Source organism: Sprattus sprattus, assembly GCF_963457725.1.
Source record: "Sprattus sprattus genome assembly, chromosome: 7".
Classification (NCBI taxonomy): Eukaryota; Metazoa; Chordata; class Actinopteri; order Clupeiformes; family Clupeidae; genus Sprattus; species Sprattus sprattus.
The window spans coordinates 17,082,295-17,100,590 of NC_137926.1; the positions used below are offsets into that span (position 1 = coordinate 17,082,295).

The following is an 18,296-nucleotide window of genomic DNA, read 5'->3' on the forward strand; positions in this document are numbered from 1 at the left end:
GTAGAGTATAAACAACATAAGTGCAGTTGGTTATATGTACAGTAACACTATTTGAACAGTGTTGGTGGTTCAGTCTGTGCAGTCTGTTCTTTAAAGTACTGTAAACAGTGCAGTGATGAGTGCAGTGTTGCTATTACAGTGGTGGTGTGGAGTTTGGCAGAGTCACAGCCTCACAGTAAACAAGCTCTTCCTGAGCCTACCGGCACAAGAGCAGAGGCTAACGCCTGCCGGATTGGAGGAGAGAAAAAAACCCATGGTTAGTGTCGGAGGCATCCCTGAAAATGTTTGTCATCCTGCCCAGGTGCGAGACACAATACCTGTAGGCCGTTTTGCCGTCACCTCTGATCAGACCTACCACCGTGGTGTCATCTGCAAGCTTTGCGAAATTATGGTGTTGGGGCCATAAATAGCGTTGTGGCCTGTCGGTGTCCAGGGTGACAGTGGAAGAGGAGGGGTTCTTAAACCAAACTTTGAACCAAAACTGCTGCGAACATTCCATACCTTAAATGTGGAACACCAAATAACAAAGGAGTGAAAGTCTTCAGTCTTGAAGCACTGGAAACATTTCTTGCATTCCCCTTCAAAGCCATCAATCATAGTATTACAAGCAAACGTTCTTCTCCCAGATCAGAACCAGAATGTGTGAGTAAGGAAAGTAATGGACAGTTTTAAGGGAAAATATATTATGACATACTACATCACTCAGGTGTCTCAGAGGTTCTCACGGAGTTTGTTGTTTAGAGGTAGGAATGTTGGAGTGTGTGTGTGCTCACTCTCCTGGTCCTGACTGTGTAGGCCTACATGTATTGAACTTAGTAGTTCTAGTAGTGTAGTCTATGACTCTCCACAGCGGACTATCCCCACGGGAACCAGTGACGCACTCCACAGTGAATGTACTGGTAACCATGGGAACTACTTCCGCTCCTGGCCCTCCCCTGTGCGCACATTGTACGCAAATTGCATACAACACACATAAACATCACGCCACACTCATACAACATACACGTACACACACAGATCCGGCATGGGTATACAGCACCAGTATTTTGCCCTAAGCAATGGTACTATGCACTGTCCCCCTGTAAATTGGCCCCCATCCTCAAAGGGCAATTTTTAGGGGATAAATCTCTGTCCCCACTGAGGGTCCTAATTTTTCAGTTCCAGCATTCGCTCAACTCTGACGCACATCACTACTGTCATCCATCTGTGAGTGAGACTAAATGTGTGTGTACATGTATGTGAATCTCACTCAGAGACACACATTGATACATTGATTATATACACACACATAGCAGGTAATATACAGATACACAAAGCAGGACTGAAATACACATAGCAAATACACATAGCAGGTCATAGCAGGATTTGGGAACTTCAAGAGGAGTTTCTTTAGTTTGATTGTACAGCTGACATTGAGGTGTGAGGTAGTAGGCAGGGTATTACACCATTGACTTTACAGTTAAGGCTCCTTCCTTGGGAAAAGTGTTATTACAGAAATATTACTACCTACATCTAGTGGACATGTTGAAACACTGCAACTACTTTTGTCTCAGGGATTACAGGCCAAGAAAGGACAGGCCTGTTCAGATTAATTATCCTCTGGTAGAGTAAACATTCAACCCACAGGGTCATGAAGAAGCTGTTGCCCACCATAACATGATTGTTTATTTTAGGTGATAGGTTTATTGGTAATTTCAATTGGTCTCTAAATATAAAAATGTTTAAAAGGTTAGTGTTCAAACAGACACGCAGCAAACTTCACAAAGACGTTTGTACCACAATGACTACAACCTAAATATCTTAATATTTACTGCAGACCTTTTAAAATGTATAATATTATTGGCATTGTTTTAATACCTTTTAATAGCCTATGAATTAAATGTATTATGCTTGCATGGCATTGTTCTTGTTTTTTAATTAAATGAGTAAAGAGGGGCCAAAAGAATACATACTGATCCATTTATTTAAAAATGTAATCAGATTTCATCTTGATAAAGATGTGAGCTCCTCATTGGTTGCATCCAAAAGACTAGATCAGATACAGAAGCATAGAAGATCGTTTCAAACTCAAGTGTAGCCTACAATCAATCAAAACTGTTACTATTCGGTTGACAAAAGTCATTTTTGCTTTCTTGGTTTTTATGTTCATTTGTAGAGATAGGCCCGTAGACGAAGTGCCTACAGATTAGTTTTCTAGTCCATTTCTACTTGTCTGTTGTACAGTGACCACAATGAGGATAATCAACGTGTCTGGTTAAAATAATCCCTTTGGGTCTGCATTTATGATGTCCTGATGAAAACAACAACGAAGCGTGGTGCTCAACGTATAACGTCATCAAAAAACTTACGTGATCCGGAAGTATATTGAGTCGCTTAACAAGTGGAGATGTCATGAGTTAATGCATAAAGAAGGAGAACAGCGAAATTATGACCTTGACTTTGAGACAGTCCAAACGTCTGTACCCCGCACTTTCAAAATGTCTGCAGTTCAGCGTTCTCAAGAGACCGTATGCCATTAGAGTAAGTCGCGAAATAACATTAAGCTAACGCTAGGTAAAACTTCCTCCGCCGCCAGCACTGTTACACCAGCGTAATTTTTCAGTAGGCTGTAGTCAACTGTCAATATCAATGCAAGGATAAACATGACATTTGTTTGGCCAGACATGATGAATGATGATGAACTCGGTCTTGATAGGTTCTTCTGACGCACTGGCATTTGATCTGTTTCTGCAATACACGTGAACTTTAGTGAATGTTCAGGTGGACCGACTTTTACCTAGGGCTATTGTTTGGAAACTCATTACCTTGGCTTTAATCCAACTTTGTAATGCGAATCGCATAAAATCCTTAGTCGAATAAAAAAATAGATTTAGTAGCCTACGTGTTTCCGTTTAAGGTTCCCTGACAGTCTCAATTTTGAAACCACAGCTGTTCGCAAGGAGAGTGTCATTTTTTTATTCGCATAACACAGCTGATGGAAACGCGCACATTTCCTTAAAAGCGATTATAATATGGGAATGAGTTGAAAGGAAACCCGGCTATTGCCATCAATCGATCATGCTCCTCCAGTTGGTTGTCATGGATGCACACATCATCATCAACCTGTTAATGTGATGTGATGTTATTATGATATTGGGAGGCTTATAAGGTGTTATTGTGATGTAGTTTGGTTTTGTTACATAATTCAATTTTAGCACTCTTTCATTATTATTTTTTTTTGCACAGTGTGGAGCGTATACCCTTTTACATTTCTCTACATGTTCCTGTATGTAACAAATAAAGCACTTGAATTTGAAATGCTGTGATGTGATATTGTGACAGGTGTAGTGTTGGAGGTAATGTGTTTGTTATTGTGGTGTGTTATCATAACCGAATGTGTTGTTTGTGCTTGTGATCCAACAGAGCAGCGCTCTTAAACAGGTTGTCTTTGCATTCCGCTCAGTAGTCGGCGACGAAGGGGTTTCATTGGGTCAGGCAGTACGGGAGCAGCATGGCAGAGATGAATCTGTGCACAAGTGAGTATTCCTTTGTGTGTGTGTGTGTGTGTGTGTGTGTGTGTGTGTGTGTGTGTGTGTGTGCAGCACACGTGCGTGCACCTCTGTGTGTGAATCAAAGGCTCTGTGTTTGTGTTTATGTTTTTGTGCGTCTTTGTCTGTGTGTGTGCGTCTTTGTCTGTGTGTGTGCAACTTTGTGTGTTTGTGTGTGTGTGCGTGCGTGCGTGCGTGCGTGCGTGTGTGCGTGTGTGTGTGTGGTGAGAAGGTGCAGGGACCAAATGTGTAGGACTAGTCAGTGCCCCAGGAGATATTAACCCCCTCTATATTTTTCAGACCAGATCTAAAATTCTCCAACCTCCTTGTCATCGTCACTTCATGCACATCATAACAGCAATTTCTCATTCTTCTGCACATTTTACAAATGCTTTTGCACATTCAGGCAAAAGGGAATGTACAATTGTCTGCCGTTTAGTCTTACCATCCAAAACATCTAGGTAGTTACAACGACATGGTAGTTTTTGAATGTTTGCTAAATCATTCAAACCTTGATCGTTACATGTGATTGATAAGAAGTGATTCAGTTTGTTCAAAGGTAAAAAAGAGTGTAAAAAGTTATCAGCAACGAATCCAGAGTGGATGTGCCAGGCCAGCATGAGGGAATATCCTATAACAAGGTGACATACTGTATATCAGACAACAATGTGTTCAGTCATATTTTCACCATTAGGCTTTACAGAACACCTTCCTCAAAGTCATCGAAAGGGCTCTCATTTATGACAATTTTGTAAGAGGCAGCATGTTAAATGGCGAGCTGCACGTGGTAATTTAGGATCAGTATAAATCTTCTGCATGGGAACAGCATTAGGTAAGGGTTTGGCGAACCCAAAAGAATGCTGATTACTTTTCTATCTATTTTACTTCGTACTTGATCGAATGGCAAAGTTATTTTCTGAATAAAGGTAAAATGTCTGATTATCTGATATTATAAACTGATATTATGGTAAAATTACTTGGTTTTCAAAGAATGTACATGGCGTGCAAGATTGTCGGAAATGTAAAAAAAAAAGTGCATCGAAGTTCGAGTGTGGGACAAACAATACCATTTTAAGTACATTTTTAGTTTCTCTCCAGTCAATCAGCACCTCAGCCATTCAGGTGTGTTTTTACCTCTCTATTAGGCATTTTTAGCGAGTTATGGGCTTTTGCAGGTAATCCATGGTGTGGTGCTTTTAGTACGAATTCTTTTCAAGAAATTATGATTTGATAAATGTGAGAAAAACGGAGAAATGTGTGTTTGACTTTTCTATTCGTGTGCATTTGCGTGTTTGTTCATGTGCGCTCAATGTGTGTTGGTGTTGCAGATGCCAGCCCCCTGATGTGGTGGTGTTTCCTCGAAGCGTGGAGGAGGTCAGTGCTCTGGCTAAAATCTGCCACCACCACCGCCTTCCCATCATCCCCTATGGCACAGGCACCGGACTGGAGGGAGGAGTAGGAGCCATGAAGGTGAGCGGGCACCACTCGGGGGACAGGAAGTGGGGTTTGGGTGAAGGTGAGCGGGCACCACTCGGGGGACAGGAAGTGGGGTTTGGGTGAAGGTGAGCGGGCACCACTCGGGGGACAGGAAGTGGGGTTTGGGTGAAGGTGAGCGGGTACCACTCGGGGGGTCAGGAAGTGGGGTTTGGGTGAAGGTGAGCGGGTACCACTCGGGGGGTCAGGAAGTGGGGTTTGGGGTATAGGTTTGAAATACAAAGGAGAAGGCCTGCTGCTGCATTCCAAAGCTGGTCAGAACAAGTGGATACATCCGACTTGAAATTCCCCACTCTAACTGACATCTTGGCCAAAAGTAAACACAGTGATGTGCCGCCATCAGTTTGGGTATTAAAGTGAGTGGGTGAATAGGATGACCCCCGAGTTAGTTCACACTTTTGCTCTGAAATGCAGGTTACTCTCAGCATCGATTTCGACTAAACTGAGTGTAAATTACAGACGCAATTGTAATTGATTGTGTGAGTTAGTGGTTGCCACTGACATGTGTTTCCTGCAGGGTGGTGTGTGTTTCAGCCTGAGGATGATGGACCAGGTGTTGGACCTGCATGAGGAGGACTTTGACGTGGCGGTGGAGCCAGGTGTGACCCGCAAAGCCCTAAACTCTTATCTAAGACAAACGGGCCTTTGGTTCCCTGTGGGTAAGAACACTAGCGCTTCACTCGTGTGTGTGTGTGTGTGTGTGTGTGTGTGTGTGTGTGTGTGTGTGTGTGTGTGTGTGTGTGTGTGTGTGTGTGTGTGTGTGTGTGTGTGTGTGTGTGTGTGTGTGTGGGGCAAGACCTAAATGTGGCCTGAGGAACACTGCATGATTGATTATAATTCATTATATTACCATTTGAAGATCACTCACTATCGCCTGTAGGTCACTGAAAGGAGCCCTAAGACCTGAAGATCACCTTAACCGGTTTGGTTGTATTGACTTTACTAGTAAGCAAATTCACTGCATCTGTGCCTTCAGAATGCAGCATTCAAATTCATATTTATTAATTGATATTATCAACAATTTCTGTTTTAAGTTTGGGCGTACCGTTTGCAGTTTGGATACTGAATTGTTTGCATCACTTGCTTTAAAATATTATATCATAGCATGATTGAGACCCCAGTCTGGTAGAGAAATACTTGGTTTTAGTTTTTAATCCATGCTTACAGTCCAGATAGACAGGCAGAGGTGGAGATCATTTGGTGATTGGCATTGGAAATTGTCTATAGAAGCAAAACTGATGATGTTCAATGTGCTTGTGGCCACAGACCCTGGAGCAGATGCCTCGTTATGTGGCATGGCAGCCACCAGTGCATCAGGCACCAACGCCGTCCGTTACGGAACCATGCGTGAGAATGTTCTCAACCTAGAGGTGGTTCTGGCTGATGGCACCATCATCCACACAGCGGGGAAAGGCCGTCGTGCCAGGTAGGTACACTCCTGTCTGTCAACGCTTTGCTTTACAAGGTAAAACAAGTTGAGATAGAAACATCTCTTTTGCAAGACAGACCTGACCTGCTGGCTATCACAACAGTCAAATATCAAGGGACCATAAAAGCACAAAATCCGATCAGATGTCTCATCATAAACTGAAATGATACATTGTACTTACGTGATGGAACACTGAAAGACTAAAAGTAGTCACATCTGATATGACATATGCCCTCTAACAGTCACACCTGTGACCTTCACACAGGTAACTTCATAGAACAAACTTTCCCTACTGCAGACATGTCAGTAACACATGTAATCTACACAACATGACAACACAGATAATCTTAACAAAGCAGAAAAAGCATGGTGAAATCGCACAGGTGATGCTACCACACATAGTACTTTGTCATCACATAGGTAGCACCCTCCACCAGACACATACATTTGTCACAAAGCACAAAGGACCCTCCCTTAAATTTTTTTTTTTTGTAATACATTTTACTCTTATATGTTTAAAACATGTTGCATGCAGCATTACATAATAAAACATTTTGGTTTTGAAAATGTGTTATACATAACAAGGTATATAGGTCCATTGTAACAAAGATATATCTTTCTCACAATCTAAGAACACATGTTGCAGTAAAAAGGAGCTGTGAGTGGATTTGGATGAGGTTGCAAGCAAAGTGTGTATTCCTCCCTCCTCAGGAAGACGTCTGCGGGGTACAACCTGACCAACCTGTTTGTGGGCTCGGAGGGAACACTGGGGGTGCTGACCAAAGCCACGCTGCGCCTGTATGGCATGCCTGAGGGGGTGGTCTCTGCTGTCTGCTCCTTCCCCTCCGTCCAGGCAGCCGTGGATACCACAGTGCAAGTCCTCCAGGCGGGGGTACCCATCGCACGCATCGGTGAGACACTAGCAGGGAGAAACAGGGAGACAAGGAGAGATCTGGGGAACTTGGGAGTTGTTAGGAGGCATTTTCTGAGGTGGACTGAGTTTGGCATATTCACAGGTCATTTTATTCCTGGATTTAGCAGTAATGTCTCTTCTGTGTTAATGACGCCCCTTAACGTGTCGCTGCAGAATTCCTGGATGATGTGATGATTGACGCGTGTAACCGCTTCAGCTCATTGGCCTACCCAGTGGCTTCCACCCTCTTCCTGGAGTTCCACGGCAGCAGCAAGAGTTTGAACGAGCAGGTCTCTATCACAGGTGTGTGTGTCTGTGTCTGTGTCTGTGTGTGTTTGTGTGTGTCTGTGTGTGTGTTTGTGTGTGTCTGTGTGAAATTTGTTGCCATGTGTGTGTTTGTAGCAGTGCAGTACGTACAGTATGTGTGCAGGTGGTCATATATTTAGTATGACATGTGTGTGTCTCTCCCAGAGGAGCTAGCGAAGGGGAGTGGGGGCTCAGACTTCTCGTGGGCGGATGATGAGGCGAAGCGGGCCCACCTGTGGAAGGCCAGACATGACGCCTGGTACGCCGCACTGGCACTGCGACCCGGCTGCAAGGTGAGTGGTGCCAGACCAGCTACCATCCATCATCACTAGCCTGTAGCCAGTCAAAGCTGACATCCCCATGTCTGTGTTTGACTCTGCAGGCCTATGCCACAGATGTGTGTGTTCCTCTCTCTCGTTTGCCAGATGTTGTGGTGGAGACAAAGGAAGACCTGATCCGAAATGGGCTCACAGGTATGCTTCATCCTCTTCCTCCTCCTCTTCCTCTTCATCTGTTAGATGTCACAGGAGAAGCTAGCACTGTGAGCGTTTTATTTATTGATGCAGAGGATTCTCTAGAGACCAGAACCTCATTTGCATTATGTGTTTGTTCTGCCAAATATTAAACTAAAATAAATATATACTATTGGAAACACATCACGGAGCATTGAGCTAACAGTAAGTAAAATCATTAAAAACAAAATAATATCCCCACAGAATACACACAACGCCATGTCTGTCATGCCTTTTCTGCATGTCTAAGCTGATGGAGTATAGTTTTACGAATGAGGAGCATTACAACTTATAGCCTTTTTCAATCATTTCCTGATGATTGTATTAAGTACTGTTCAAGAGATGTATTGTGGTGAATTTTAAAATATGAGCCATATAGAAATAAGAACTAAGGCAATCTTTCTACCAGGTCGGGTATGCTCTTCAATGATGCTGGTAAGTTCTGTCAACAGTAATGAACTCACCAGCGCTTTGGCAAGCGGTGAAGGGGGTTGGTTGGACTAATCCAGAGATCCTGCTGTGCTCTACAGGCCCCATAGCAGGACACGTGGGGGATGGAAACTTCCACTGTCTGATGGTGCTGGACCCAAACGACCCAGACGAGGTGCTCCGGGTTCACCAGTTCACAGAGAGATTGGCCAGGTAGGCCTGCATACACCTTCCCTCCCTCAACTCAGCCTGGTACGCACACATTACATACACTCACCAAGAGAGGGTAAGATGGCCTGCACACAACCAACCCAAACATCCAGTTACACAACCTGCGTGCACCACGCTCGGGGCTAGCCAGAAATGTTCCTGCTTAGTCAGATGAATCTAGCAGATACACATTCAATCTCACAGTTTGGCAAATATGTGTGTGTGTGTGTGTGTGTGTGTGTGTGTGTGTGTGTGTGTGTGTGTGTGTGTGTGTGTGTGTGTGTGTGTGTGTGTGTGTGTGTGTGTGTGTGTGTGTGTGTGTGTGTGTGTGGGGAACAGAGATATAAAAAGACTACAAAAGCACGGAAAATCACCACAGCTGTGTCAGTTAACAGGGGAACATAAAGTGTAGTCCAAGTCCAAATCAAATATGTAATTCCTTCCGGAATTTTGTTACACATATTGTCATTTGATGAGTTGAATGTTAACCAACTGAGATCAGTACATTGTGAACAGAGCAGCTGACAGTGTTATTTCCAGCAAAGTCATCCACCCTGCCCTCCGGCAGTTTGGAAATGAGGTTGCATTGAGTAAATCAGATTTGGGGTTTCATCTCTTAATTAAATCCTCCACTAGCTTATTTATAAAAAAGCAGGGCAGTAGTGCCACTGCCTTATTTTAGATTTGGCCAGATGAAGCAGGAAGCAAAATGTTTTTCCTGCCTAGTGCTATTTGATTCCAAGATCTTAATGGTGTCTTTCCCAGATGGGACATAGCTCACAGGCTAGTTCAACCACTCCTTGGAAAGACGTGTGTGTGCCTGTGTTAGTAATTCCCGATGCATATGTTTGCACAAATGAGCAAGTAAGTTACTGTGTCTCTGTGTGTGTTTATGTGTGTGTGTGTGTGTGTGCGTGTGTGTGTGTGTGTGTGTGTGTGTGTGTGTGTGTGTGTGTGTGTGTGTGTGTGTGTGTGTGTGTGTGTGTATGTGTGTCTGTCTGTCTGTGTGTGTGTGTGTGTGTGTGTGTGTGTGTGTGTGTGTGTGTGTGTGTGTGTGTGTGTGTGGTGTGTGTGTGTGTGTAGACGGGCTCTGGCGGTGGATGGCACCTGTACAGGAGAGCACGGCATCGGGCTGGGGAAGCGCGCTCTGCTGAGGGAGGAGGTGGGCACTCTGGCCCTCGAGGTCATGCAAGGACTCAAGGCCACGCTGGACCCCAAAAACCTCATGAACCCGGGAAAGGTGCTCTAAACACCATCGCCACCCATGTCCACTGCTGCTGCTGCTACTGCTGCTACTGCTGCTGCTGCTGCTGCTGCCTTGGCCCTCTTAATCACTGTGCAGATACCAGTCTGTTGTTCTCCCCTCTCACCACCAGGGGGTGTGTGGGAGTTTGGAAGCTGCTCTTGGAGGAGCTGTTCGACTGGCCTCTTGAAGGACTGATTGTCTCATTATTTGTTGAGCATCAAGGAGAATGCTGATTGTCCCTTTCCCCTTCCCCTTGTCCCTTAAGCACTTATTATTCTTTTTCTGCTTTGAGTAAAATTGCATACTCATGAGACTCACACTCAAAGTTAAACACAAACAACACACAAAGTTAAATTATTAATTTAATGGTGATGCATCAAGTGAAAATGCTTATATCTTTAACTTAGTGAATCAGGATATGCATGCATATGTGTTCATTCATAGGGAAGAGCCAATTGCTTTTCTTATCCAGCCAGTGAAGGACTTTCATCCATTTTCTTCCAAGTTACTTTTGTTCATGAGGAGCCTCACTCTGCCTGGTGTGTATGTAAACATATATGGAATGTATGTATTCATGCGAGTAGCGATTGATCAAATGAGAAAATTAGCTCTAGAATTTAGCTAGAGTTCTAGCTGCACTCTGTCCTCTAGGTGGGGCTGTTTTACTTTTGTCATGTGATCAAGTCTTGTTTCCATGCTCCTTATAGGAAGTTTCATCCCAGGGATTTTTGTGCAGTAATAAAAATGAAAGACTTTCAGTTTAACTCCTATTGTTTTCATTCACTAGGCCAATAGCTTGCGTTTGTAATCTTCTACTATACTGGATGTACGAAGCCTGCATTAGACATTGGTTTCACTGAACACAGGTGAAGTGAAGTGTTTAAGTATTTCATCACGACTGGTGAGGAGGCACTGATGTGATGTCGTTACTTCACACAACCCTCTTCATCCATCAACACTGACTTTTCCCACACAAGAAGACATTGAAATGAAATGATAAATGACAAGAGAGGATACATGATACTAGGTTTAGTGTGGTGTGCTCGGCCCGGTTCTTTCCTGGCCCGCAGCTGACACTAGAGCCGATCGGGCCCTGACCCAATGGATCAATGCCAGATGCAGGCCAGGTCCGTCTGAGTAAGTAGAGTAGTTTTCTGAGATGCATTTGATTTAAATAAATGCACTAAAAGTTTGTCTATCTAGGATTTTGTTCTCTATCCTGACCCCTTGCTCCTGTATGTAGGGGGATCTCTGGGACTCACAAACAGACCTCTGTTTAGTTCTGTGATTACTACTGGACAAAAGACCTGATTGAAATGGCTACACAGTCGGCACTGCTTTAGATTAGCTTCGGGCCTGACTCCCTGAACTGGACTGTCTGTGGTTATGTACTGCCTGAGGTGATGGTGTAATAAGGTTAAAAGAAAAACTAGGATCTCTAAGAAAAGTCCAATGCCAAGAGATTTGCCTCAGAAGCATTTCACCAAAACTATTGTCTCAGTCACCATGAGCAGAATGTACAAGTTTTGGTGCCCGTTGGTCTAAGACGAAGGCTAAGACTAGGAATGTGTGGGAGCACAAGCCCTGTGAAGTTCCCCTCCATGTCCCTGGTGTCCAGCTGCCCGTGACCAAAATAGATATCCCAAATGTGAAAACTGGCTCAAGATGGGTTTATTCCCCATTAAGCACTTATTCCATTAGTTCAGTCTTAGTAAACAGGGTTGCAGTGTCTCTTCACCTTTGTTGCATTTTTAAGCACAGCCAGATGCAGTGGAGGGTCAGAGAAAAGATTAAAATAGAGAGTCCACATTGTAACACAAACACACAAACGGAGGGAGAGAGAGAGAGATAGATAGAGTTGTTCTTCAGTCTTTTTTTTAATTATTACTGTATCTGTCATTATCATTGAGGACTTCTCCCACAGACTGTACATGGAGATCACACAGGTACAATTACTCCCTAAAGCAGGCTTCCAATCACAGCCTCTGAAGAAAAAAGAAAAAAAAAACATAAATAAAACTAAACATAAAGAAACAGACAAACATGACAGATAGGTGGAAGGGATAGAGCTTAACTCTACAGACTTAAACTCCACCCACTTACCAGGTCCTCAGACATTTTCTTTCTTTGTATTCTCAGTCTTTTATTTGTGTTGAGGTGTGTGTCTGTATGTGTGTGTGTGTGTGTGTGTGTGTGTGTGTGTGTGTGTGTGTGTGTGTGTGTGTGTGTGTGTGTGTGTGTGTGTGTTTATGAGGGATTGTCCAGGTTTTTCCAGCAAATGACAGAGGAGCCTTCCATCTCCTCTTCCGCACAAGAACGTCTTCTGATAGATGGTGTGTGTGTGTGTGTGTGTGTGTGTGTGTGTCTTTTTACACCATGAGTCTGTAGACAGCATACGGTTGAGATTCATCAAGTCCAGAGAAAGAGCTCCTTGTCTTTCAGTTGCTGTCTTGTCACAGTAACATCACCCCATCAGCTTTTCCAGCCACCCATTATAACCCCAAAAGCAATTCTTTACAGGTATCTCACACATACATACACACACACACACACACACGTGCACACACACTTTATCGCACTAAAGGCCTTTACAGAGAGAAAACTCGAAAATATGATGACCAGTGTCTCAAAACTCCTGGTAGGTGAAAGAAGTATTCAGCCGTGAGGAGAAACACACACCTCAGATACACAGCAGAAATGCACACCCATATATACATCACAGCTACACAGCAGAAGCAAACACACACACACCCACATACACACACGCACATAACTGTCCCACACACAAACACAAATCAGTCACACATGAGGCATGCGGACTGTAAACATTTAGACACGTTCTATGATTTATCCCTAAAGTCTGTAGCTACACGCTCAGATGGCAAGGCCCACTACCACTCAGCCACACACACACACACACACACACACACACACACATACACACACACACACACACAGTGAGTCTACACTGAGATGTTTACTGCCCCTAAAACATGTTGGAGCTGACATCAAAACATCTCAGACGGCAACAAACCCCAGCCAATAGACACACGCACTGCTCTGTGGTGGGGGTATGGGACAAAGCGATGCCCCTTGCGTTGAAACCTGTAGGTGGGGCTTTTTGTTTGGGGCTAGCAAGGGGTTCTGGGGGTTGATGATGCAGCTGTAGGTATTTACTCTGGTTATTGTTATTGTTATCATTATTATTATTATATGGTTGATTTTGTAATGAATCCTTTGGAAGAAGGCTGATCTGTCAGTGGATAGAGTGATTGTTCCCTTCTCTTATTTTCTTGTCATCTTTTGTGGTCATTTGGTTCTTGGTTTAGTGTCCGGATATCCGGGGGTGGGGGGGTTCAGGAGGCAACCTGAGGGTAGAGACAGAGACACGTTGACGAGCAGGGAGACAGGCATAAAGGGGAGAAACAGACAGGAGGCAGACAGGAGATGAAGACCCATATACAGGTGAAAGAGCGAAGTGATACATAAGATACGGGGAGAAAAATATTCATATCAGGGTTAAGGTTATGAGCTGGGAGACTTTTTCAATTCAGTTCCACCTAATGTATTACTATTGTTATGCAAGCATCATGGAATGAAGTAACCCTTAATCACATTTAACAGTGAGGGCTACGGGAGTATGCGGTTGGTTTGATTGAACACAACTATACAATTCTAATAAAAAAAAAATTCAGTTAACACCTGCTAGGCCTTTATGTACGTATAACACAAAACAGACTTATTTTCATGTGACATCATTGATGAGATAATACATATTTTTGCCCAAATATCAATAAAAAACTGCCTTCACAGGAGCTGGTGTGTGAGTGTGTTTAACTGGTGCTATGTGTCACCGTGTGTGCAGTGGTTATGTGTGTTAGTTGTGAGTGTGATAGCATGTAGTTGCCTGTGCTCCCCACCTTGACCTGCAGCAGCTGGACTAGATGGCCAGTCAGTCAGTCAGATGGATGCTCTGGGCAGGACCGGTTGATTTCAAACCAGGAGTCTATACAACTGAGAATCAGAGGGAGTCGTTTAGAGTCTATACATCTGAGAATCAGGAAGAGTCGTTTAGAGTCTATACAACTGAAAAACAGTAGGAGTAATTTTGAGTCTATCCACCAATTTCTGAGCATCATTAAAATGAGCACACACTATAGCATCATAAGAATGAGCACACACTATAGCATACACACAGGTCTAACCTTTTATGGTAGATGCAGAGGCAGGGAAGTCTAGCAATGGTGTCTCCCTGCTGCAATTCCTCCAGACAAATCACACACTCTCCAGAATCACGTGCCAGCACGTCATCTAATACACACATGCACATACACACAAACACATGCCACCACAACCAGACACACACATACAACCATAACCAGACAAAATAATGGAAAAACACGTTAAGGGCAGTGAGCTAATGGTGTATGTGGCTGTGTTTTATGAGAAAGCAGTAGGCAGTGTTGGTATCAGTTGACAGTTTTATATAATGTAAGCCAGCGAGTTGTGCTATGTTGTCTATTTATTTTATCTATTTATTGCATTTCTTATTCAAATTTGTATTCATTTATTTTTGATGATAATGTATATAGATACTTGATCCTATTCCCACTACCCTGCTGCTGCAATTGAATTTCCCTAATGGGATTAATAAAAGTTTATCTATCTAGCTATCATATACTGTACATTGAATGATGTGTGTGTGTGTGTGTTTGTGTTTGTGTTTGTGTGTGTGTGTTTGTGCGTGTGTGTGTGTGTGTGTGTGTGTGTGTGTGTGTGTGTGTGTGTGTGTTTGTGTGTGTGTGTGTGTGTGTGTGTGTGTGTGTGTGTGTGTGTGTGCGTGTTTGTGTGTGTGTGTGTGTGTGTGTGTGTGTGTGTGTGTGTGTGTGTGAAAACAATATGCTCTACACACGAATGAGAGCCCTCCCTCTCAACCCTCGGACTTCTCTGACCCACTAGACATGCACGCACACACACATATATTCTTCCCTTGAGCTTGTTATCTTCTTATGTTTGGTGACTTGACCAGCTCAGCTTTATTTTGCTAAGATGAGGGACCATACAGTTGTGTGTGTGTGTGCATGTGTCTGCTTGTACAGTATATTGTACATAGCATTTGTACTTGTACGGCATGTTCATGTGTGTTCATCGTGTGTGTTATAGAGAGTGTGTCATGATGTTTTTTAAATCTGCAGTTGTTAAATTTAGTCCTACAGAAGAAAGCACAAGGGACACGATTTTCATTATTGTTTGATGGTTTGGAGGGCGAGAGACAGAGAGAGAGAGAGAAAGAGAGAGAGCGAGAGCGAGAGAGAGAGAGAGAGAGAGAGAGAGAACATCAATATCCAAAGAAGAATCCTTCAATTCTTGATGTGGTAACATATAATTTTACTGCAGCAGCGACCTGAGATATGAACCCCAACTAGACAGTTGTTCTCTGACGAGAATTAATATATTCCCAGGCTGGCATTGCTATTAGCCACAGTGTTGATGCCCTGCTGAGTAGCACTGGTATGCCATCATGCCAAGGACAGTAAGCAGCTGGCTGTTAACGGTCTATCACAGCTCCAGGGATGACTGGTAAACCCCCAGTCCCACGTTACTATTTTCATACCTGTTTCATGTAATCATTATTTTTTTTTTTATCATAAATGAAGCAATAGATTTTCCTAGTTACTTTTGATGTTGTTTTCATGTCTCATTTATGTTACTAACATCAGCTAATCAACAGACGCACCAACCAAGCTGGCTGAAACTGAAAAATAAACTGAAAAGAGAGGGAGGGAGGTTTTCTCTGTGACTGATGTGCACTGAGATGTAGGAGAGGGCAGAAGGTCCCACAGTGTGTCCCCTTAAAGCTGAGGCTCCTGTGGTGCTGCTCCTGCTGTGTGTGTGTGTGTGTGTGTGTGTGTGTGTGTGTGTGTGTGTGTGTGTGTGAGTGTGTGTGTGTGTGTGTTTGTGTGTGTGTGTGAGAGAGAGAGTGCGGCTCAGTATTAATCCTTCAGCTATGCCGTGCAACAACAGCATTTGGCTATACCACTGATAGAGTAGGCACCTGTCACATCTGTCTGGTAAGAGGCTTCGGTGTTAATATGATGAGCAACATTCACCTGAGGTGGAGCCTCCCTGCTTTCATCACCATGTTGACAACTCTCATATCCATGTTCAGAAGCTTAGAGGGAACGACAATCCCCTCTGACTAGGACAGCCTGCTTTGGCACGGGATGCACGTAGGCATATGGGCAAAACAACACCCATTTAATTTGTTAAATTAGCCATTCAGGGAAATTTAACCTCTGCCCAACTCACTACACAGCCTGCTACGTGCTCAATTCTAGAGAGCCTTACTTATTGTTGAAGTTAGACTGGTACTGCCCCAGAGGCAGATATAACATAAAGCTTATAGGCAGGAGTGCTAGATGTAACATTATTAGCAGGGCAAACAAACTCATCGGGCTACAATTATTATTCCATTCTTCAGACCAACCAATCAATCAACTGAATGAAGCAAAAATGTTTTGATGTACCATAAACATGTAATAGTAAGGCTGTGACAAAGAAAAAAACTAAGCACAGCAACCAAAGCTATTTGAATCAACCCAAACACCCAACTGTGAAATTAAATATTTCACACTCTGCTTAAAAACGGCCATATTTAACATGCAGTCTTTCCTTCGACATTACTAGTGAGACTCATGTTCAGCGGGCCACTGCTAACAAGTGGCAACTGCCAGACAGTTAATAGCTTGGCCTCGGTCGACTCCTTCACACTGAGCTGCTCCGAAGAAACACTCTCCAGTCAGGTCATTGACCTAGAAGCTCATGCTGGGTCAACCCTTTTATGCCTGTGCAAAGCAACCCACGTTCAACCCAGGTAGTGATTTTGGTATAAATAGTGTGTGTGTGTGTGTGTACAGTTCTGTGCGTGTGTGTGTGTGTGTGTGTGTGTGTGTGTGTGTGTGTGTGTGTACAGTTCTGTGCGTGTATGTGTATGGAAGGCTGTGTCTCAACATAGGATCAATACAGTGCAAGGTAAAGATGAGGTCATACAGCACTCTGAGTACAGAGTTAGGGCATGTGAACTGGCAAACAGCACCAGCATGATACATGAGCACACACAGATTTACATTGTGAGATCGTGTGTGTTAGTGTGTGTGCGTGAGTCTTTCTGTCACTGTCTGTTTCTTTATATATGTGTGTGTGTGTTGTTTATCCTGCTTTCATTCAGCGGATCTATGCTCTCATCCTGTGCAATCTATGGGTGTCTGTCTGTGTTCCAATGTCTCTGTGTTCATCTCGATATATCTGTTTCTGTAAATCTTCCTGTGTCAATGTTTTGCCCTTTGTGGCCCTGTGCTTGTCTGTTTATAATACTCCTCCACTCCTCCACTGAGAAACAGCAGGCACATAGGTCCCTTCTGATTCTTATCTCTACATTGTAAAGGTTGTGTCAAAAAGTGTCACTTACAGTATATGCATGGTTTCATGATTATTTAAATGTGGATATCAGTGCCAACAAAGCTTCATTCAATTTGAATCAGAGGGAAGAAAGACAGAAAGATAGAGAGAGAAATAAAGAGAGAGAGAGAAATCATCTCTCACCATTGTAGGAGAGGCGGGGCTTGCTCAGACACATGAGGAAGTGCACCTCCATCTCGTTGGAGGCCACAGACTTGGAGCAGATGGGACACTTGAACCCTGGAAGAAAGAGAGGCGTGATGAGTAGACGGCCCTAGTAGATACCCTAGAGCACAGTAGCAACTTTTAATGGAAATGCTTGAAATGTATTTGCTGGAAGGGGATGGATTAACTCCCGATGTACATGTTTTTTATGTTTATGTGATTTTATTAGGTGTTTCCTTCCCAGTTTTCAACCCACAGCTGTTCACAACTCCTCTCTTGATTATGAGAGTGTCCATTTTAAATTTGCATAACACAGCGGTTGTAAACGTACACATTTAGGTTACTCTGCTCTTGACTTTAACAATCTTAAATAGGGATAGTTCAAAAAACTGCAAGGAGTAAATTTACACAGGAGCTTTGCTAATGTTAATTTGTTCAAGTCAGTCTGTTAGATATGAAGTTACTTTAGTCAGTACACAGGCTCTTTACTCTGCAGCACTGACCACTTGAATAACACTAGCAGCAGAGGTGGGTACCATTACTTGAATACATTTGCGATAAAAAAAATGCTACACACGTTTCACTACTAAATATTAAAATATTTCTA

General features: G+C 43.4%; 2 protein-coding genes across 4 annotated transcripts in view; one reads left to right on the forward strand and one right to left on the reverse strand.

Moving 5' to 3' along the window:
- Positions 1 to 2,376: 2,376 nt before the first annotated feature.
- On the forward strand, positions 2,377 to 10,782 carry ldhd (lactate dehydrogenase D). Of its 3 annotated transcripts, none has more exons than XR_013968730.1 (12): positions 2,377 to 2,520; positions 3,403 to 3,515; positions 4,856 to 4,997; positions 5,539 to 5,680; positions 6,288 to 6,447; positions 7,162 to 7,361; positions 7,538 to 7,666; positions 7,835 to 7,962; positions 8,052 to 8,142; positions 8,591 to 8,616; positions 8,712 to 8,823; positions 9,904 to 9,940. XR_013968730.1 is itself a non-coding variant. In XM_080842961.1 (11 exons), exons 1-11 carry the CDS (start codon positions 2,428 to 2,430, stop codon positions 10,067 to 10,069), a joined length of 1,476 nt encoding a protein of 491 aa, XP_080699087.1. In that variant the 5' UTR covers positions 2,377 to 2,427; the 3' UTR covers positions 10,070 to 10,782. The 3 variants fall into 3 exon arrangements, 1 of the variants encoding a protein (XP_080699087.1); XR_013968731.1 differs by lacking the exon at positions 9,904 to 9,940 and adding an exon at positions 9,160 to 9,194; XM_080842961.1 differs by lacking the exon at positions 8,591 to 8,616 and having other exon boundaries at positions 9,904 to 10,782.
- A 1,137-nt stretch (positions 10,783 to 11,919) lies between these two features.
- Positions 11,920 to 18,296, reverse strand: part of znrf1 (zinc and ring finger 1) — a 22,679-nt gene continuing 16,302 nt past the window's right edge. Inside the window, exons 2-5 of the mRNA XM_080842526.1 lie at positions 17,669 to 17,764; positions 14,272 to 14,377; positions 13,987 to 14,080; positions 11,920 to 13,434 (exon numbers count right to left, since the gene is read on the reverse strand). Coding sequence (XP_080698652.1) covers positions 14,023 to 14,080; positions 14,272 to 14,377; positions 17,669 to 17,764 — 260 coding nt within the window. The 3' untranslated portion in view covers positions 11,920 to 13,434; positions 13,987 to 14,022. The remainder of the gene's footprint in view (positions 13,435 to 13,986; positions 14,081 to 14,271; positions 14,378 to 17,668; positions 17,765 to 18,296) is intronic.

What these genes read in the sequence shown, in the direction of transcription:
- ldhd (XM_080842961.1), top strand. Translation starts at nt 2,428, where the DNA reads ATGACCTTGACTTTGAGACAGTCCAAACGTCTGTACCCCGCACTTTCA. An exon ending in CACTGCGACCCGGCTGCAAG is followed by an intron (nt 7,963 to 8,051) that starts GTGAGTGGTGCC and finishes TTGACTCTGCAG; the next exon opens with GCCTATGCCACAGATGTGTG. An exon ending in GATCCGAAATGGGCTCACAG is followed by an intron (nt 8,143 to 8,711) that starts GTATGCTTCATC and finishes TGTGCTCTACAG; the next exon opens with GCCCCATAGCAGGACACGTG.